Raw genomic sequence first — 22573 nt, forward strand, 5'->3', positions numbered from 1 at the left:
AATTGCTTCACACCTTTATTTTTTATGGGAAGGGAAAACCAGTTTATGCCCTTTGAAATATTTTATAGCTTTATAGATTGTGCTGTAAAATTTCTGCAGTTGTTTCAAAGTTGTCGCAGTCCATAGTACATGAGATTCTGTATTTGTCTATCTTTCTCACCTCCTGGATGTGTGATTTACCCTATTCTCAGAGATAGACCTTTATATGGCCTCTCAAACGAATCCCTTAAATGTACACTTCCATGACACTGTGCAGATCAACATCCTCCCATCCAGCCAGCACAACACTGAACCTAGGTGGGATGACCCCCCTTCTACACCGTATTGGAATATTCCTCTAGCTGATATCTTACAGAATGTACCACCTGCAACTGCTGAGAGGAGTGAGTCAATAGTGTTTCACCAAGTCTTTCTGAGGGCAAAACCTAGATCCCGAGGGGTAAGTGTGCATAAAATAATAGATCTACGGCATATGGCTTGAAACAGAAAAACACAGTAGAAACATAAATGTTACAGGTCCACTAGAACTAAAAATCAAATCTTTTGAGGTAGCAGCACAGTGCTGTGAAATGTGTTGCAATTTTAAGTGAAAATTTAATTTTACTATTATGCTTTATTTTTTAGCCTGATTTTAACTTCTGATACTGTGTTATTAAATTATATTTAAATTATTTGTACTTTTAATTATTCTTCTAACTGCTGTTGTCTTCAATAGTGGAAAATATTTTGTTATTTTTACATTTCTTATATCCATGACAATAGTGAGTTGTATTATGATGTCATTAATCTAACTAATAAATCATTTGATTATTGATTATCTAGCCTTTGTTGGGTCATCTCTTATTTGCCAATGGTAGCCCATATTTCATGTTTGGGTAAGAGCGTGTTTGACCACTTATATCTTAAGTGCTGACACTACATTTAATAGTCTTATATTACTAGGCTTGCATTTAGGGAGAGTAGGGGACTAGTATTGCATAGCAAAAGTGCCACAATTAAGTTTTTATTTATAAAGTACTCTTCTCAGTGCTGGAGATTCTATCCTGTTTTCAATTATTATCCGTTTGGTTAAGCTGCAGAGATTGGCCACCCATCTGCACCACCTTTATTTTGTTTTTGCTTGTCATGCTTATTGATGCTTAACATTTGAAAGTGCCCGGGGGTGCCACTATGCAAGTGCTGGCTTGTATGCCCGGTGTTTAATGTACGTTCCACGGTGGAACACATCGAGGAATGTGAATGTCTGCAAAACTTCAGAAATGGGATGTCACATCAATCAGGCACCAACTATCATGCCCCGTTCGAACTTTAATACTTCACGTTGCCTTGCCATGAGCAGCCTAGCCAAGTTGCAGTGGAACACCATGGAATCTGTGTCAAGCGCTTGAAGCCAGGACATGGTGGCTGCTGAACTTCACCATCAGTTGAGAAAAACCTTCCACCCAGGTACTTCTTCAATGGTCTCAAGAAATTGAAATCACTCAGTTCCAGGACAGGGCTGTAGGGAGGATGGTCCAGTACCTACCGATGGTAGTTCTATAGCAACTCACACTGATGGTTGGATGAGTGTGGCCTGGCATATCGTTTTCGACAAGTTGCTCTCCGTAACTGGCTCAATGTGTCACAAAAGTAGATATCATGCACAGTATATTACTTGGTGGAGAAATAAAAAAAAAATGCCCTTGTGATCCCAAAACATGGCCACCATAACCTTCTTTGCTAATGGAGTTATTTTGAATTTCTGTGAAGGTGGGGGTGATGCATGTTTCCATGTCATGGATGCTTGCTTCATCTCCGGTGTCACATGTTGCACCCACCTTTCATCTCCTGCAACAATACGCTGCAGGAACTTCACTCCCTCCTCATGGTATCACATCAATTATGCTAGAGACATTGCCATACTATTTTTTTGTGAACTTCTATGAGTTGCATCGTTACCCAGGGTGAACACTTTTTCCTGTACCCCATTGCTAATGAACAATGTTGTGCACAGTACCCACTGAGATGTTCAGTTCATTGCAAAATCACTCTGTCCTCCTGAATCAGACTTTCAATACAACATAAATTGTCATCTGTGGTGGACATGCTTGGTCGACCAGATCGGTGCTCATCTCATCACTGCTCAACATCTGCCCTGCAGTTATGAAAATCAGTACATTAAAATCAAATCTGTTTCCATGACATTATCACTGTAAGCCTCGACAAGTTGGCAATGAATTTCAGCTGCTGATGTGCCCTTTAGAGGCAGAAATCTGATCACACTACACACCTCAATGTTTGACCATGTTTCAGTCAGCCCCATCATCTTACGCCTGATGTTGGGACACTATGACCAGGGCCTGCTCTAGGGGTGGTCGACCAGTGCGGTCACACAGGAGCACCACCCGTAGAGGGTGCACCCCTCCCCAGCATCCCGATTTCAGTGGGACAGTATTGTCCCGCTGTTCCATTCGTGAGCTGAAGTGGCCCGCGGGTGGTCAGATCGGGAGGTTGGGGACCCCCACTGCTGCAGCTGTGCGGCGGTGCCAGAAACCCAGAGTGTGAATGTATGCTGCGTGCATGCGCGCGGCATCCATTCACTGACGGGAGAGGGCTGGGGGAAGCCCAGCCAGTGACAGAGGTCTGAGTTTTACCCCCAGCCTGACGTTATTTGGAGGCGTGCCATGCGGGCACGCCTCCAAATAACGTCACATAGGGGCATGGCCTATGGTAATTAGGCCACGCCCTCAATTTTGGTGTGATGTAAGGGTGCCTACTTAAGGGCCGGCACAGGGTGCTCCAACCCCTGGAGCCGGCCCTGAGTATGACTCATATGGATGGCAGGGATTTAACCTCAGGAGCTGTCTCTGCAGTCAAATGTATTGCTAACTCAATAAAACTTCCCCGTCTTGTAATGGAAAAGACAGATCGCAAGCTGTTGAGGAAGCCTCTTTATTTGCAAAGGCACAAGGCATTCCAGAAGTTCCAGGTGAACAGCTTATCACTGAATACTCCAGAGAAAGATGGAAGAACAATCTGAAGCCTGGTTCAAATCCAGTGCCATCTCAATTAGGTTTGGGAACAGTTTGGGGCTGTTGCTGTTGACAGTCAAGGAAATGTGACTTCAGCAATATCTACCAGCGGTCTAACGAATAAAATGGTCGGACGTGTTGGTGATACAGCATGTATAGGTTGTGGAGGTTATGCTGATAACAATGTAGGCGCAATCTCAACCACAGGACATGAAGAAAGCATTATGAGAGTGACACTAGGCAGACTTATCCTACATTACATGGAGAAAGGAATGTGTACAGAAGAGGCTGCAGATGCAGATCTAAACTACATGAAAACCAGGGTGGATGGCTATGGTGGTGTTATAGTTGTTACCAGCTCTGGTCAATGGGCAGCCAAGTTTTCCACTGAGCAAATGTTATGGTCGGCCGTTAAATATGGCCAACTTCAATATGGCCTATATACTGGAGAAAACAATATCATTCCTATAGATGTTTCTCTTTAATTGTAATAACACACTACCATACCATATATTTCACTGTAATCCCACAATGAGACAACAAAATCTGATTATAAATGTAAGTATGTATGTAGTCCACTACCATTGACCAGATACAAATAGATATAAAATGTGATCATCAAACATGATTTGAGTATAGAAATGTGATAATACAATTTGCTGATATTTATAATGTGAAAGCCCTGCTCGGACTTTACTGATCCTTCAGTGCTGAGACTCAGGGCCGGATTTACTGCTACGCATCCTAGGCAGACGCCTAGAGCCTGGCCGGTCCCAAGGGGCCCGTAGCTGGCCCCCCCGGAATCCGGCATTGGAGAGAGCAGGCCCTGGAGAGAGCTTGCATTTTAATGCCACCTCCTCCTTCCCTGTCCTGATAGGAGCTGGCCTCTGAAGTGATCGGAGGATAAGGAAGCCTCCGATCGCTTCAGAGCCAGCGTTCCCAGAGATGCACTGCGCGGGTGACGTCATGACGTCACCTGCACCGTGAGGAGCCTGCGCAGCCACGACTGCTGGATCAAGTCAGATCCAGTCAGTACGGCAGCGGGAGTGTCAGCCCAGACAACTGCCACATGGAGTTAGGTAAGTAGTGGTGGTGGACTACTACTACAGAGGAACTACACAGGGGCACTGCTACTACTACAGGGGAACTACACAGGGGCACTACTTTAAAGGGCACAACTACAGGGGCACTACTATTACTACAGGGGACCTACTTTAAAGGGCACAACTACAGGGGCACTACTACTACTACTACAGGGCACTACTACTACATGGACACTACTTTAAAGGGCACAACTCCAGGGGCACTACTACTACAGGGGCACTACTACTACAGGGGCAGAACTTTAAAGGGCACAACTACAGGGGCACTACTTTAAAGGGCACTACTTTAAGGGGCACTGCATATGGGCACCACTACGGGGACACTGCATATGGGCACAACTACAGGGGGCAATACATATGGGCTCAACTACAGGGGGCATTGCATAAGGGGCACTAGTACAGGGGCATTGCATGAGGGGAGGGGGGTCTATTGTAAGACGGGAGAGGGGTCAGTGAAAGAGCGGGTCTGCGCTGTGAGGGGAGGAGGTGGGTTCTGCACTGAGAGGGGTCAGTGATGTGACGAAAGAGGGGGCTGTGATGTGGGGGGGAGGGTTAGGTTTAGGCTGTGGGGAGGGTTAGGGGTAGGGTTAGGATACTTACCGGCAGGTATCGGTATCCTAACCTTGTCGGGATGCTGGCATCTGTATCCTGAGTGCCGGCATCCTGTACCCAACCCATACATATATACATACATACATACAATGTTTCAAGGCCGCAGTTGACCTTTTCTTAAGGGTGCTATACAGGGGAATGGATCAGAAATTAAAATATAGTGCTATGGAATGTTTGAGGGAGGGGGGACCCAAAACTGGTATCTTGCCTAGGGCCCCATGAGATCTAAATCCAGCTCTGCTGAGACTTCATTTGCAAACTTCATACACCTTTTCACTGTACAATATGTAATGTGATATAATGGCTCATTCAGACATGGTGGTTTACATACAAGCAGTTACTATAGATACTTTTACCCAACAATGAACATGAGTAAGTCTTATAGAAAATGTATGTGGCCATCTCTTGAAGTCTACAGTAACCATTCACACTTCAGCTGGGGTTCAAATAGCAATTCCTAGAAGGTGCTATGTTCTGTTTTTTCCCATTCATCTTTCATCACATGGAAGTGGGAGCAAACACTGGTATAGAAGCAATTCTAACAGTAATCTATAAATCTTTATGGGTACCTGTTGCTTCAGTGTGGTTTTCAAGACAATGCATGTTGCTGCACTATACTGTAGCTAACCCATGGTGTGTGAACAATCCTTCACAATATAGGTCATTAGATTAACAAAGCTCTAGTAAAATAAACCATATACTGCACTTGCACACCCAGTTTTACTCCTTACTAATATGGAAACTTTGTTGATAATTATTTGAAATAAAATGAATTAAAAAAAATAGATATCCATAATAAATTACTTGACACAAACAAAGTGGTTAAAAAATATGCTTTTTCTATCTCCATCATGTGATGATGTGATTTTCAACCCCACACCTTGTTCCTGCCAATTTCCGTACCACCAAAAAAACTTATTTTAATTGTTGGTGTATGAAATACTAAGCCACAAAATATGGTGTGCAGCTTACGTGGGATGGCTGACCAAATGTGCAGCATATTTAAAACTACCATGTACTCCCACTCCCGCCTCTGTGCTGCTCCCTAGCTACCTCTGGAACTCTCTTCTTCTTTCTATCAGACTCTCCACCTCTCTACAAATCTTCAAACAGGCTCTCAAAACCCACTACTTCACAAAGTCTTCCAGCTCTCTTCCTAACCAGCTGCTACTTGCTCCTTCCTCCCTGTCTACCTCATTTGTGTCACACCTGTTTGTCTGCCCCACGCCTTTAGAATGTAAGCTCTCACAAGCAGGGCCCTCTACCCTCTTGTGCTACTCATTATACTGTCATCTACTCCTCACTCAGGCGCCTAACACCTATTTGCTTACGTCCTGTTGCTTATTGGAGTGTTATGATCACTAAGGCAGCATTTAATATAAACCTCGTCCTTGTCCTGCATTGTAATGTACTGTAAGTCACCTATTGCTTGTTCACTTATTTGTCTATGTACTTTGTAAGGTGCTGCGGAACACTTGTTGTACCATATAAAGTAAAGCATAATAATTATATAGACGGGATCAGCCACAGTGATTTTACAGCTTGAGATGCCTGTGATGATTTGTGGAATATTTAGTAAGGATAGGAAATCTGTTGGAATTCCCACTTCTTAATGTCTTTTGGAGCAATAGAGAATCACATGTTAAAAAGAGAACATCATTAACGGCAGCTCTAATCAGTGATGGTTAATTTCCTCTAGTTAGGTATTTATTTTGCATCTCTTGAATGTCCACTCTTGCTTTCTAAGGGTCTGATGTAATGTGTTTGACCCTGAGTAACTGTGAACTCAGTAAGCCACATTTGAGGTTAGATGGTTGAATACTAGAGGTGTAAAAAAAAATTTAATTGACATCTGTTTCTTTCATTAAAAAAATTGTAGTGATTTTGGAATATCTGTTTTTAACATGAACTGTACATCCAGGAAGTTGACTTTATGTTGGCTATAATTTAGTGTTAGCTTTATTGGGCCACTGCATTAATTGATGTTGTCCACCAATGTAGTGAATAATCTTGAAGGGCCTGTGCAGATGAACATATCATTGAATTATTGATGGTATAGGGAATTATTTTTAACTAGAGATACTGATGTTCAGAGTCTCCCAATAATGCATAAAATAGTTGTCATATGATGGTGGCATAGCCGAACCCATTGCTGTACCAGTCATTTGTAAGTAATAGTTCCCATCAAATACAAAGTAGTTGGGTTTTTTTTTTGACAAAACTACATTTAAAAGTTCTAGTAATAAATAAATATTGGATCCAACATAAAGAGTATTTTTAATTCGGAGGATTTTTATTGACTGCATTCCCAAATGGTAAGGTATTCAAGTATACAAGCCATTTACGTCCATTGTAGCCAGTATACTGTAATTGTAATGATTCCACATTCTTAATGTTTAGAATGAACTGTGAGGTGGGTGTAGTATAAGAGATAGACAATAATTAGATAGAAAATATCTAGATAGACACTAGATGTTAGACAGTCAATAGACAGGCACAAAAGGTTGACAGGGTCAAAAGTCAGACACACTAAAGTTCAACATGTAAGAAGGTCGACAGGTTCAAAAGTTTGACATGAAAATTGTCAACACAAAATTGTTGAGAATTTTTTTTTAGTCCTAATCTTCTCCCTAAACCACCCCTTGGTGTCTAACCCTAACCCTCCCTCCTGGTGCCAAACCCTAACCATCTGGGTAAGTGCCTAAATCTAACCATCCCTTCTAGTGCCTTACCCTAACCCTCCCCTTGGTGCCTAATCCTAATCCTCCTTCCTGGTGCCTATCCCTAACTGTCTGGGTAAGTGCCTAACCCTAACCGTGCCTAACCCTAACCCTCCAGACAGTGCCTAACCCTAAAATCTAACCCTAGCAAAAAAAATGTGTCAACCATTTTTGTGTCGAACTTTTGACCCTGTTGACTTTTTGTACCTGCCAACCTTCTTACATGTCGAACTTTAGTGTGTCTGACTTTTTTCCCTTTTGACCTTTTGTCCCTGTCTTACTATTGACTGTCTAACATCTGGTGTCTATCTAGACTTTGTCTATCTAATTACTGTCTATCTATAGTCCAGAACCCCTGTGAGGTATCCCATAAGTAGCTTGAAATCCAGGTAAGACTTAACTGTAAAAATTTATCAACCAGTAATCTGTATAATGTTGTATGACAATTGCTCCAACTTTGTCTGCCTCACTTAACACTATACCTGCTTGTTTTGAAAGTTTATTGATTCCAGTTCAATTCTCTTTAGGAAGGTTGGTGGTGAAGTTGGTTGGCGCCTCTGTTACTAATTTGTTGAATCTCTATAAAAAGGTTTTGATAAAAGCATTATTAGTTTGTGGATTGAATGCAGATTTAATCTTTAGGCCAGTGCTGTAGTCAAAATCCTTCAGTGTTGATTAGTAAAATAAGTGTGTTATCCAATAAAATCTGAAACTGTGCCAGTGTGACTGGCAAAATATGAACCAGAGGCAAGAAAATCTAGTGTATAATATATCTAGCTATTAGCCAAACCTCTTGCAAAGTAAAGTATTACACATACCAACTTTCATACCAACTTACAAGTTCTCAGACTTTGATTGGGTAATGGAACATACAGTAAATGGGATGAAGTCTCAGACTTAGAAATCTTTTGGTAAAACAGACATACACTTATTAGATAGATAGATAGATAGATAGATAGATAGATAGATAGATAGATATATTAATTATGGTCATATATATATATATATATATATATATAACCAAAATTCAACAGCAGGGTGCTTCTGTAATAACCTCCAATCCGGACCGAGTAGCGAATCACAGTAGCGAATATGAGATCTAGATAAGTTACATGCAGTGACTGTGGTAGAAGAAGCTGTGGTTGTGTGAGAAGATGATCCACATTTCAATGCAGGTTATGGGTCTGTTTTGGATGAAGAGGGAGAAGTTGAGATGGATGCTATTATCATGGATCGCAGGGATTTAACCTCAGGAGCTGTATCTGCAGTCAAATGTATTGCTAACTCAATAAAACTTGCCCGTCTTGTAATGGAAAAGATGAAAAACAAAAATGGAGTATACCACATTGTGTCCCCAAATCCCTGTTACATGTCATAGAGAAAGATGCTCCATCTGTAAATTGGGTTTCTTATGACATTTAAAGTATATGTACTGTATATTTAGTGCTCTACATGTATTATTATAAAAGTCACTTTAGAAATAAAATGTAATACAATGAATGTCTTGATATGTTTTTCAGATTGTTCAGATCTTTTTGGCTCACTTTCAGCTTGCGCTTGGGATTGTCCTTAACTTTGTCGGTGGCAGGAATTTGACTTGGCTCAGTTATATCATTTTTTGGGGACCACCATTTGTATGTATTTATCTTTTTATTTAAATACTATGTACAAATCCTTGCTAAAGGGATAGATGATACTGTTTTTATCCACAGGCAATTAGTACTAATTTAAGATCAATTTTAGCCATGAGAAGATATCACACCTTACTGGCAGCCAAATTGCATCTACATCTGCAGATCATAAATGTTACCTTTCCTTAGTGACTCACCCTACTATATATTACTAAGTTGAAGTTGACAGCGTATGGCTTAGCTCAAGTTCACAGTAAACAACTGCCAATTATGGAGACACTGACTGCTTAAGTAGTTCTTAACAAATCTGTCTAAAATGTTGAAGCCAAAGTTAGAATCCTTATATGCCAAACTATACCTAGGACTAGTATAATGGTAGATTTGGCTATGTAGTCAAACTTTCAAAGCTACAGATGTGCTCTGGTCATGCCACTAAACTGTAGTTTTCATCAATGCAGCACTGGCCACCCAGTGGTTAAGATGTGTATTGCATGCTATTGATACATTTCTTAGTCACGTTATGAAAATACTGTGGGTGGGAACAGTAAGATGTGAGAGAATCCATGGCATGCAATACACAGCTTAATTACTGGGTGGCCAGTACTGCAAAAATGAAAACTAGAGAAGTGAATACATTAGTGGTGGATGGAGATGGCACTACAGTAGAATAAGCCCTGGCACATGGGCCAATCACGTCCAGTGTAAACAGATCCGCTGCTTGAGGAAGATGTCACACTAAAGTCACAGATATACAGTATGGTAAAATACCGGAGCAGCAGTGAACAGGGATATCTTTTCCCTGCGGAAAAGTCGCAAACCTGACTTCTAATATCTCACACATGCATTCTTTAATAAAATGAGATGTTTTCATGATGAGACTTGTACTCTAGTTACATGATGACATTGCCTCTAACAGCTTATAGTTCAGTATCTTATTACTTGCAATAATGGCAGAGACAGAGGCCTTATTCAAAGCGCAAGCGTCTCATACTGGTGAAGCAATGGCACAGGCCCCTATGCAATAAAAGTGAGAATAGTCAGTAAAGTGGGGAGATAGAGGATAATATATTTATTACAGTAAATGCCATCACTTGGGGGTTGTGCAGCACCTAAATAGGTGGTTCCAGTGGGTTAGTGGTATTGTCAATGCTTAACTTAGTATTCAACTGGGGTTTGATTATCCATGTCATGTGGCCCTTAACTAGTGATGTACGCTGACCCCCATGCGGACAGGAATATTGAATAATAATTTAAAATTGTATTTTGTAATAAATATTATATTGCATTATATTATATATAAAGCATTTTATTTTGCTTGTTTATGTAAAAAAGTTGCAGACCTGTGTTATATTTGGAAATATGCATAGACTAAGATGTGTCCTGCCTAATAAACAGAGCCTTTTCTGGTGATACTGTGGACCTTATTCAGAGGCGGCCGTACCGTCTACGACCGCACGACCGCCTCGATGTTTGTCAAGTGCGCATGTGCACGAGGGAGCTGGCTCCTTCGTGCGCATGCGTGAGACCCACTACGACCAACAGCGCCGGTTGTAGCGGGTCTCTTTCCAAAGGGGGCGAGCTGTCAATGTTGATTGACAGCTCGCCCCGTTTGGAAGGCGGGCCAGGGGGGTGGCAGCCCAAACGGAGGCGTTCCCATGGGAATGCCTTCCGTTTGGGGGAGGCCCCACTGACATCACTAGTGATGTCAGTGGAGAGCTTCCGACTCCGACAGAGCCAGAAGCTCTCCGGGGCTTACGATAAGTGAGACCCTACCCTAGGGTCTCGTCGTAAGCCCCGATGGTCGCGATGGTCTCTGACCATTGCGACCATCACCCGAGGGTTGTTAGAGCTGTGGGTGTTAACCCACAGCCTAACGACCGCAACAGAGGCGGGCGGTCAGGATGCAAGTGGCCGCCCAGTTTCTGAGCGACCGCTTGCATCCTCCGACCGCCTCTGAATGAGGCCCTGTATGCTTGAAACAAATCACATTGTGCACACAGTGCACTGTTTAATATATAAATAAATCAAATAAAAAATATATTGCAGTGTAATCTCTTTACCATCCCCCGCTGTAGACAAATGAGTCCCAGGCTGGTGAGTGAAAATATTCTACCTCAATGTAGTCTTTCCTTAAGCACCAAGGTTCTTACCAGTAGATAGGCCATATTGAAATTGGCCATCAATAATTGCTGCCCATGACATTTGCTCAGTGGAAAACTTGGCTGCCCATTCACCAGTGTTGTTAACAACTACAACACCACCATAGACATCCACCCTGGATTTCATGTAGTTTAGACCTGCATCTGCACCCTGAAATGGCATCATTGTTTCCCCAATATAGTGAACAGGAGCAGAGCCATTGCAGGTGTGAAGTTTGATTAGAGTGGTACACCTGTCAAATCGTTACAGGGGTGTCCTAAGGGAAGCTCAGGCAGGTCAGAAACCTTCTGAGAAGTAAAAGAGCAACCATAACTGATTTAGGGGCCTATTCATCTTTATATAATTATAAATAGTTAGAATTATGTTTTTAACTCGATGAAAGTTCAAAAAACCTTTCAAGGACTATTATCATGCGTCATTACCTAAACTATCACTTTAAAAAAAAACTGCTCTGCTGAGTCAATTTTTTGGAAGTGGGGGAATTTTTTCCTGCTGCTCCGGTCTTCATTGATTCTTCACAGCCTGTCAACAAACTGTGCATCCGCAGCATGAAGATAGACTGCAAAGTGTGAAAGAAGACTGGGGTTGGAGGAGAACAGTGTCCCATCAAAGAGAAGACACATGGGACAGAGGGACTGGTGGGAGTGCTGAGGACATGTCATCAACATGCCAACAACCACTATTAGAGAGATCCTCTGCATGACAACTCCTCTCATGTGAGTGCAGTGGAGCTGGGAGGAGGGATTAGGGTGTAGCTAGCAGCCGCAGGCAGGCAGAACACAGCAGGGAGAGATCTGATAAGATCCCTCTGCTGCACAAGCTGCCGTGTAATGGTAGCTTGCGAACACATTCAGTGCCATACGCCATCTTAGGATGGCGTATAGTAGTTACACTACCAAGTCATGAATTTTTAAAAAAAATTTCAACTTGATGAATTACATAATATCTACATCACTATGCTAAAGTACTGTATAGGGACTGTGGAAATTATCGGAGAAAAATTGTAACCAGGAGATATCAGTGATAACACTTGCATTACACAGTTAGTGAATGGCCCTGAGAGTTAATTTCTGCAAAAATAAGTGATAATGTTAACTTTCACCTACTTTTGTAGAAGTTAAAGGAAATTAGGGGATGATGAATAGACCCTTTAGTTAATCATTTGCATTCACATTACCAACTGTGTGTACTTACAGTGCATGTGAATGGCTTAATTTTTTTAGAAAAGCATATGCTACTGTACCTGCAGGATCAACCAGATAGCACACAGGTGGAAGAAAGTGTCAAGGAGCTGGGAACTGGGCATGTCCTAAGGATACGTTGGGCAACTCTCCATGCGGCAGAGATCCCTTCTAAACACTTTATAAATTACAAAAACAATGGTGCGCTCTGTAATAGCTCCACAAAGCTCTGATTCAGATAACTGCCCGCACAGTGGGATCTGCCCGTCACTAAAGAAAAAAAGTGTAGCGCTTAACCTTAATTAGTCGATGACTGAGTTAAAATATTTATTATAGCATAGGCATCAAAAACGACACAAATGTACATTTAAATGAATCAATTGCATGTAATCACAAATAGAAACAGAAATAGTGCATTAATAAGTAATAATTAGCATAGGTGCATAAATAACGTCCATAGAATATAACCATATAGTCCTTAAAAATGTCACTGGACTTTTCAGTCTGATCATATAAATATTGCACTAAGGGCCTGATTCAGCAAGGAATGAAGTTGATTATACACCTGCAATCGAACGCTTGTTGCCTTCTGCGCATGCATATGTATCGGATTTTGCGTGCGTGAACTAGCTATTGCGATCAGGACTGCGATCACAGAGGACACGCAGACCCATAACAGAGTGATTGACAGGAAGTGCCATTTGTGGGTGGTGAAGGGGGGGGTGACAGTGCGTTTCAGCACCGTTGCATTGACTTGCATAAATTATCCACTGCGATACCAGACGCCAACTGAGGTCTCATAGCTTGCACAGAAACAGGCGATTGGCGAGTAAGGTCTGGGCTTCATCACCTGTGCATATGGCTCCTATGTCACTCGATGTTACCAATTGTTTTTCTATGTTGGCCAAGTATACGGATGTGAGTAAGGGGAAGTGGACGTCCTTATGTCAGGCTGCAATCACAATGCGAATGAAAACATTTAAATATTACCGCTGATATTAGCAACTGTGTTGCGTGCGTATATGCAGAATAGCGATCTGTAGTGAATGAGTCCTGTAGATTTCAATCAGACGTTTCACAGTAACAGTTGTCAGTTGAAACAATGTCATTATAAACAAAATGTCATTTGGGAAAAAGGACACACTTCGATGTAGATAAGGCTGGTACAAGTTCCACTGGGACCGAGATGGTGCTATCCCCTCTGCCTTGCAATATGGGTGGCAACTCCCATCGTACACCCCTAGAAATGACCTCAAAGGCTCCTGCCATAAACACATACAGATACAATTTTAAAATAAAGGTTAAGAAAACAATACCCCTCCAACCTTTATTTACCATTTTATTAAGTATACAGTAAAACATTTTCTTATTACTTCTGTTTTGATCTGTTACTGTTCAAAAACTTCAAAAGTAATATAATTTGTGACTGTCTGTTGACTAATGGGAATTATAGTTACACCCCGTCATTTACCCAGTGTTGGTTTTATGGGCAGGAGTCTTATTAAGGTTAACTGAAGGTACCCCTGCCCTCTCACAATTCTTTATGAAGTGAGTGACTTATATACTGTGTACTTTGCAGTTGATAATTTCAGGATTTCTGGCTGTTGCTGCTCAAGCCGTAACCTCTATCAAGTTGGTGAGTACAGTCAATTCTCTACATGTGCCACAAAACACTATGTATTAGATTAAAGATGAGCGGTTCAGTTTTGCTGAAAACCGAAAACACACAAACTTTGGGGTTCCGAGTCAAACTGAGTTTCCGAGTAAAACTGAGGCCCTCATTCAGAGGCGGTCGGAGGAGGCAAGCGGTCGCTCAGAAACTGGGCGGCCGCTTGCATCCTGACCGGCCGCCTCTGTTTCGGTCATTAGGCTGTGGGTTTACACCCACAGCTCTAATGACCGCTAGGGTGATGGTTGCGATGGTCATAGACCATCGCGACCATCGGGGCTTATGACGAGACCCTAGGGTAGGGTCTCACTTGTCGTAAGCCCCGGAGAGCTTCTGGCTCTGTCAGAGCCGGAAGCTCTCCACTGACATCACTATGTCAGTGGGGCCTCCCCGAAACGGCAGGCATTCCCATGGGAACGCCTCCGTTTGGGCTGCCACCCCCCCAGCCCGCCTTCCAAAGGGGGTGAGCTGTCAATCAACATTGACAGCTCGCCCCCTTTGGAAAGAGACCCGCTACGACCAGCGCTGTCGGTCGTAGCGGGTCTCACGCATGCGCACGAAGGAGCTGGCTCCCTCGTGCGCATGCGCACTGGACAAACATCGAGGCGGCCGTGTGGTCGTAGACCGTTGGTCCGCCTCTGAATGAAGCCCCGAGTCTCTACTTGAGTATTCTCGCAAGTTAGGAACTCAGATCTAAAAACTGGATCTTGCGTGTTTTGGATTGCATTTAAGTCCCTCTGTCGCGATTTATGTTGCTATGTGGTGGTCAAAACTGACTGGAAATTAATGTTTTTGATGTTAATAATGCTATAGGAACAAAAACAGGCCCAAGTTATCAATTGTTAAAGAAAACCAAACTGAACCAAAACACTTGAAGGTAATTTTGCCGTTACCATGCCGAAACCATGCTTATTAATATGTTTGACTAAAAAGCCCTATCCTGGCTCTCTGTACAAGCCCTGATTACATGGTGTTTCACAGTCTGTGAATGCTGGCTATAACATGAAGGCTGTCTTTTCTCTGTACAGGTCACAGCTTCCGTCATATTGCACTCCATCAGCATTGCAGTTTCTTTTCTTGGACTTGCCCTGGGCTTTGTGGATGTTTTTAAAATATATCCATGTGGCTTTAAATGCCCATATGGTAATGTAAGTATCAATAGCCGAATATGGCAACCTTTATACCATATTTAGTAACACGGATCGAATTAAGCAGTAGTGTATTTACTAATAGGTGAATTTTACAAAACAGATTTCAGCTGTCATTTGCCGGTTTTGCTGCACGATTTTAAGTGCCATTTTGTATTTAAACGCACTCTGGCATACCTTTAAAAAAATTACTTATTTAAATTTGTGAAATAAAAATCTACAAAAATGACGCTCCTATGGGCTGATTATGTCGGTCTGTCTTATGGACGTGTTATGATAGTGTTGTGGGTGTGACTCTTAACTTGTTGCTATCTTAGGGCCTGATTCATTTCTAGTTGGTCACTTCTCTAATGCTGGGTACACACTGACAGATATATTGGCCGATCTATTGATCGGCCAATATATCTGCTGCCCGTCGGCCAGTGTGAACCCGCGATATGTCGGTGAAAGTTGTCGTTCACCAACGTATAGCATTGGCTGTGCTGCACAGCAGATGGACAGATATGTCTGCAGACCGCCCGTACATACACAGCGGCAGCAGCGGGGAGGGGGGAGGGACACCCCCCCCGCCCGACAGGACACGCCCCTTGGTTGCCGGGACCCGCAGCCAGACACAGATGATTGTCGTTCAGCGTGTATGAACAACCATCATCTGCAGATATATTTGTATAGTGTGTACCCACCATAAGGATGTGATTACTCTCCCCCAATCACGTCAGATATATCCTTGCCCCCAAGCTATTGTACTGTGAAGACATTTTCACAAATAGTTAAGAGTAACAGGTGAGCTCTGGTAAAAGATAAAAGGATTATGTAGACAAATGTAAAACTGTGCTGAATGGTGGTTCCGCAAAAGAAAATAGTGAAAAGGTGACATTGCTGCAACCCTTAAATGGGACACCAACATGACTGAAGACTAAAGGCTCTATTTATTAACATTATTTTTACTAAAATAAAGTGAAAAAGGGTGTTTTCACACCCTTTTCACATTATTTTAGTTTCACCTAAATTTACTAAAGAGCAATTGGAGTAGAATTTGTAAAATTCTACTCCAACCCCTAATCATCACATATTTTTAGTAAGCAAATCGCATCTCTCATAATTGTAATGGGAAATGTGATCTGTCTGAGAATTTACTAAAAATAAAATGTGAAAAAATGCCGGGGGAAGCCCTGTGATAATAACGGCACCTGGAGATGGCATTATCAAAGGTCTCCCCTGGTTCCCCAACTCCTGCTCTGCTCTAACATGCAGAGCAAAGCTGGAAGCTGGGCTCCAGTGATCAGCTGAGTGGTCTAAACAGACCACAAGCTGATCACTGTAAAAAAAAAAAACTTACCTGAGTTCAGGGCTGGTGATCGGTGCTCCGGTGATGTCCTCCGGGGCTCCGGTCAGCTGGTCTCCTGGCTCCTGCACTGTGATCCAGGTCAGCTACTGCATAGAACAGCTGACTGGGTCACAGTGCAGGATGGGAGACCAGCTGACCGGAGCCCCAGAGGGAGGATATCACCGAAGCAGCGTTGACCAGAGGTAAGTGAAATTAAGGGGGGGCACGGGGGCTCACGGGGAAGGGGGTGGGCACAATCATGGGGGTGTAGCAGGATGGCCGGTCGGCACATGCGCAGCACCTTGTCACTGTATTTTTTCCAAAAAAACAGTGATAAGGCTGCAGAAGGGATTCACAGGGACAGAGCTTTATTGCAAACTCTGGACCTCATTCAGAGCCGGACGCTATTTGCGCTCACTCGTTCAGAAAAAGGGGCCGGATATTTAAATTGAGCGCTCGCTCTTTGCGGTCTGTTGACACCTGTATGTCTGAGCGAGCGTCCGAAACATGCGCTCGCTATTTTGTAAAGACGCCCCTTGGCCGCTCGCATCATACATCATCTCCGCTATTTATTTGATTAATCGAGTACATCGAAAAGCGTATGAACTGCTCGCAATTCTTGTGGTAGGATTTTCCTACCGCAATCATGCGAGCAGTTCAGGCTACAAGACAACCAAGTGCCGTGGTCGATGACGCTGCTTTGTTAATTATGCACACCCTTAAAACGCCCGTTTTGACAGTTTGGCATGCCTGTGTTCGGATCTCCACTCCCCATTTTCAAGCACCTTCCCCTGTTACCACCCACAAACGCCTCATTCTTTCACTCAAATTACCAGCCCCTCGCTATTTTGCGAGCACACGATTTCTGACCACACTGACTGGTTGGCGCATGCGCATTACAACCCATATGCAGATGTGCGAACGTCATTCGGAGCGAGCGGCCGCTTACGAGCGGCTCTGAATCAGGTTCTCTGTCCCTGCAAGGGATTTTTAATAAATCCCTGTGATATTGCCTGAATTCGCAATAGTCAGAAATATCACACTACAATCTGCATTCTAAATGCTGATTGTAGTAAATAGGGCCCTAAGTCTTCACTCATGCAAGAGAGAAATGAATGCCCTCCCACAAAGTACTAGGATAACTACTCAGATGGTGTAGCCTACTCACAATAGTCTAATTAGGTGTACTGGCCCTGACATACAACTACTATGTGACCAGCCAACTGTGCAACTAACAAACTATTTAGGTAAAAAGAGGGAGAAAAATTACCTCTGATCTAGATAATTAGCAATTTATAGAGAGGAAACCCCTATTAGAATAATAATCTTAATGCAGGGGCATTTCTAGAGAGGAGGGGGCCCGTGTGCAGTTTCCAACACAGGTCCCCTCCTCTCTGTCTGGCGGCCGGCAACGCACTGAGCTGTGCGCGGCCAGCGTCAGAGTTATAGACTCTGGGCACTAGAGTGCACCCAGAGTCTATAGAGTATGCACATGTCACCGGGAAAATGGCTGTGGCGGCCATTTTCCTTGTACTGCGCATGCACAAATTACGGGAAAATGGCCACGGTGGCCATTTTCCAGTCGTTTTTACAGCGCCGGACCCCCGTGCCAACGTGGGACTCCAGAGAGGTAAGTAATGCTATGGGTGCAGGGTGTGCGGTGTGGGGCCTCCCTGGACCCAGAGGCCCATGTGCCCCGCACACCCTGCACCCATTATAGATACGCCCCTGTCTTAATGTTAATACACATAAGAACTTTATTTCTTAATGAACAAACGGGGGTTCTACCACAGACATTAAGGAAACACTAAGAGAGGAAAGGAAAGTGTGTTTCAGTTGCACTAGAATTAAAATTAAATAAAACATACATTTTTTAAGTATAAGAATAAGAGAAGAGAAATACTCTCAAAAAGAATTGTCTTAAAAATCAGCAAAATTTTGAAATATTAGTCTAATGGTGCATAAACACGATAATGATATCGCTGTCTGATCGTTCTGCACCCTCGTGGTGTGCTGGATGATTGATATCGATCATCCAGCACACCACCAACCCACCAACGATGGCCAGTGACCCGCGATCAACGATCGTGTGTCCCTAAAGTAACCTGGTCGATATCGACCAGGTTGGCCTGCATGCACGGGCAATGGACGATATCTTTATCGTCCATACGTGCCCGCGCATCGCAGGTCGTTGGTGGGTTGGAAGGGAGCAAAAAAATGCATGATATGAACAATAACGACATGATCGATATCATTATCACTCATATTGTGCATTTTTATCGTGCCGTGTTTACGCACCATTAGGCTGGGTACACATTAGGCGATATATCATCCAATATATAATTTTGAGGTGGATTGGAAAAACATATCAGGCACATTGTCTAATGTAAAACACATAGAGGAGAACCTCACCAGGCGCTAGGTGACTCAAAACTCTTTCATTTATTAAATAAATCCTGATACTTTAAAATTGGTTGCTGCTGCTAAGCATGAAGGGCTGGACCTTATGTAAGAGTTCAACAGAAGAAAATTCAGAAGGTAGAAGCGCTAACCAAATTCAGTATCACAATTTTAATCAAATTAAAACACAATAAATATAAAATTTGATTGAGCATAAGAAGTTTCAGCTGATCCCAATAAACAATGGTAATATGAATAATTGACACAATATTTAATTTAACACAATATTACAGTGCAGAAAATCAATTAAATACAACTGGTTGAAATGTTCTATGTAGTTGCCTACATAAATGGTATATTCCTTCTACCGCCCATTCTGATAAACGATTTAGAACAAATGAATAAAAGAAAATCTGCCACAATTCCTATATCTATTTGGATCCTCATCATTGATTTTCTGCACTTTATTATTGTGTTAAATATAATATTGTGTCAATTATTCATGTTACCATTGTTTATTGGGATCAGCTGAAACTTTTTATGCTCAATCAATTTTAATTTTATATTTATTCTGTTTTAATTTGATTAAAATTGTGATACTGAATTTGGTTAATACATCGTCTAATGTGTACACATGATTGCGTGCTCCCGTGGTTCGTCGGCGATGTCGTGTGACTGGCCATACTGCACGGCCAGTCACATGATATCACATGCAGGGCATTGCAGTTTAATGAATGATGGAATGAATGATTGTTCCATCTTTCATTATATATTTGAGTTTATACCGGCAATCTTGCATGGTCCGGGGCAAAGGTAAATCGCCCCGAGCATTGGGTCATTTAATGTGTACCCAGCCTTAGAGGGGTATTCAATATGAAACGTAAACCTCGCTGTCGAAGTTTACGCTGCATATAGTAACTTTTACCTGCAAAAAAGTATCGCACGCGCCCTCGCTTATCCCCGTATTCAATATGAAAGCTACGAAAACGGGAGCCGGCGATGTAGGATCCGCGAAAAAAAGAGAAATTTTCCTGGAATATATTGTAGAACCCCCCTAAAGCTGTAAAATCATGGGGGATCATGATGGGTACCCCCAGTTTAGCCTGCAAATGAAAGTCGGGGTTTTAAATAGCGGCTGCAGATGTTTTTTTCCCGACATTGAAGAAGTGATGCAGAAAAGCACTTAGGTTTTTTTTTTTCTTTTTTTAAGTGGTCCCATCAAATTTGGGGTACATAAAAATGAATACTAGCATATTTATGTTCCTAAATTAATTTTTAAAAAATTCTGCAACTATGCACCTGCCGCTAATAATCTATTCTAGAAAACACCTGCCGCATACTTGCAGAATAGCCCTGAACCTATTTCCCTATTGTTAAACACTTTTTTCCTTATTTTTTTTTTCACCCCAATTTTTTTATTAATTTTTTGGGGTGTCCTTATTTTTTTAAAACTTTTTTTGACACAGTTATTTTTAAAATGTCATTCCCAGGGGTGCAGGCAATTTTTTTTAAGCCTGTACCCCTAAACCCCAATTCTGCACTTTTTTTTGCCACCTATTCAGTGGTGAAAAGTTATCCCCGTTTTTTTTCAAAGACTTTTCGAACCTGCGAAAAGTCTTTGAAATTGAATACGGTGTAAAACCAAAACCTGCGAAAATGACGTCATCGGTGCGAAAACATCGCAAAAACAGAGTTTTCACTCCATATTGAATACCCGTTAGTGTACTGTATGTAGAAAAAAAAATAATGTGATTGAAAAGAGAGCTACTGTGCTCTTTACTCCCAAAATAATGCAGAATTATATTATTCAAAATATGGAGGTGTGTGGAGCTATATGTGATTGGCAATAGGAAATAATGATAAGAGTAAAAAGAGATATTTGATTAACTATTGATTTACATATATCATATACTCGTATATTAGATATTGAAAAATCTTGTCTATTATTATCCGGAGAATGTGGCAGTCCAAATATTCACTGTATGTTGTTTATATTAATGATAGAGCAAGTTCTCTTAAATGCATCTATTTAGCAAAAAATATATAAATACATTATATATCCATGTGCATTATACTCAAATATTAAATCAAATTTTGAGGCTATACTAGTCTAAATTGCTGTAGCATCTATAATAATTAGTAGCCGAGACATGTACAGTAAATAGCGAGGTTTCTTAATTTTTTGTAAAGATCTTTTCTACCTGTTCTGGGTGCTGGGCTTGCAAACACAAGAAGAAAAAGAGGTACAGCACTGTAGCTTCTTCTTCCCCTGTGGAGCCTCACCAGCAGCATCTAAATACTATTGCAACGTCTTCTTCGATTTGTTCACACCAAATTGACTCTTGGAATCCCATGTTTTTGATGGCAGTTTAGTGTCACTCCCTCTCACCAGGATCTTCTTTCTGGAACTCTTCTTCTCTTGGCTTCCGCAGTCAGATAAAGTCATCCTGCTGATGACAACCAAATTTATGGCTGGTGAGAAGGGGACGGGATCATCGCAGTGTGCACATTGTCTTTGTCTGTGTCTGGTCATGTTGGTCTCTGTTTGGAATACAGTGAATCTCTTTAGATTTGCTTGATCCAGAATTGCAACACTTCACCACCGAGGTTTAGTACATCTCCAGGAATGTCCCTTAATAATGCCAAAGATCCGGTAAGTATTTCCCCACTTACGGCGGGAACCCCCCACATTAGTGACTTCACAGACACTACTGTAGATAAAGTTCTATAATAAGAGTTTATAAATATATTTAAAAAGGACTGATAAAAAGTTAAAATAAAAAGTAGAGGGTTGTTTATTATAACCAGTCGTGGATTTTACCTAGGGGCTGCGGGATTGCAAGCCCCCCCCCCCAGTAAAATCCACCTCCTCCAGGGACTGCCCAGGCTAGCATTGGTAGTGACTTCTCATTGGAAGCACCCCCTGCTAATCACCGGTATGGCAAGGGAGTAGAGGGCTGCATAGACTGCAGTCTATGATGTGGAGACCCGCTGATTATAACTCTTGTTTTGGGCAGTGTGGACTATAAGGCCTATATACTACTGTAGGACAGTTTGCTAAGGGTATTGCTTCCCATTCACTGTTTAACTAATGATAATTGATAATGTAACATTTTATTGCCGTCTGTAGACACAGTTATAATATACTGATGTTATGTAAAGCGAATGTGTATATCTGACCTGTCTTATATAAAAGTGAACCTGATCTAATATTGTTTATCTATTACTTACCTGGAGAGGGTGGAGCACGGAGTTCATATGTATGGAGTAGCCTAGAAGAAAGGAAAAGACAGGTGGTATTAACAAAACTGTGTTAAACACAGATTATATTTATGCATTGTTGTACACTATACATCATACTCAAAAGTAACAGGTTTTCCAAATCAAGCCTTACAATTTAGCTTGGGTGGAGGCACTGGAATAGTAATAGTCAGTACACCACTTAACATGAGTTTAAGGGGTATATTTACAAAGGTTCGATTTTGATTTTAGTGTGATATCACATTTGACTTTCATCCGATTCATCAATTTTGCATTTGGAGATTTACTAAAGGCAAAATCGAATGTCAAATCGAACATAAAACCTAATTTCACTCAAATCCCACTCAAAA

At 42.0% G+C, this 22573-nt stretch overlaps 1 protein-coding gene and 1 pseudogene across 1 annotated transcript in view; both read left to right on the forward strand.

The window, feature by feature from the left end:
• Window positions 1-205: 205 nt before the first annotated feature.
• LOC148522952 (uncharacterized) overlaps window positions 206-22573 on the forward strand; it is a 29338-nt gene continuing 6970 nt past the window's right edge. Inside the window, exons 1-4 of the mRNA XM_088473592.1 lie at window positions 206-439; window positions 8967-9080; window positions 13998-14054; window positions 15116-15235. Coding sequence (XP_088329718.1) covers window positions 206-439; window positions 8967-9080; window positions 13998-14054; window positions 15116-15235 — 525 coding nt within the window. The remainder of the gene's footprint in view (window positions 440-8966; window positions 9081-13997; window positions 14055-15115; window positions 15236-22573) is intronic.
• On the forward strand, window positions 2804-3496 carry LOC148522953 (isoaspartyl peptidase/L-asparaginase pseudogene; annotated as a pseudogene).

The sequence above is a fragment of the Taudactylus pleione genome, unplaced genomic scaffold, assembly GCF_031769625.1.
Source record: "Taudactylus pleione unplaced genomic scaffold, aTauple2 ptg000136l, whole genome shotgun sequence".
NCBI lineage: Eukaryota > Metazoa > Chordata > Amphibia > Anura > Myobatrachidae > Taudactylus > Taudactylus pleione.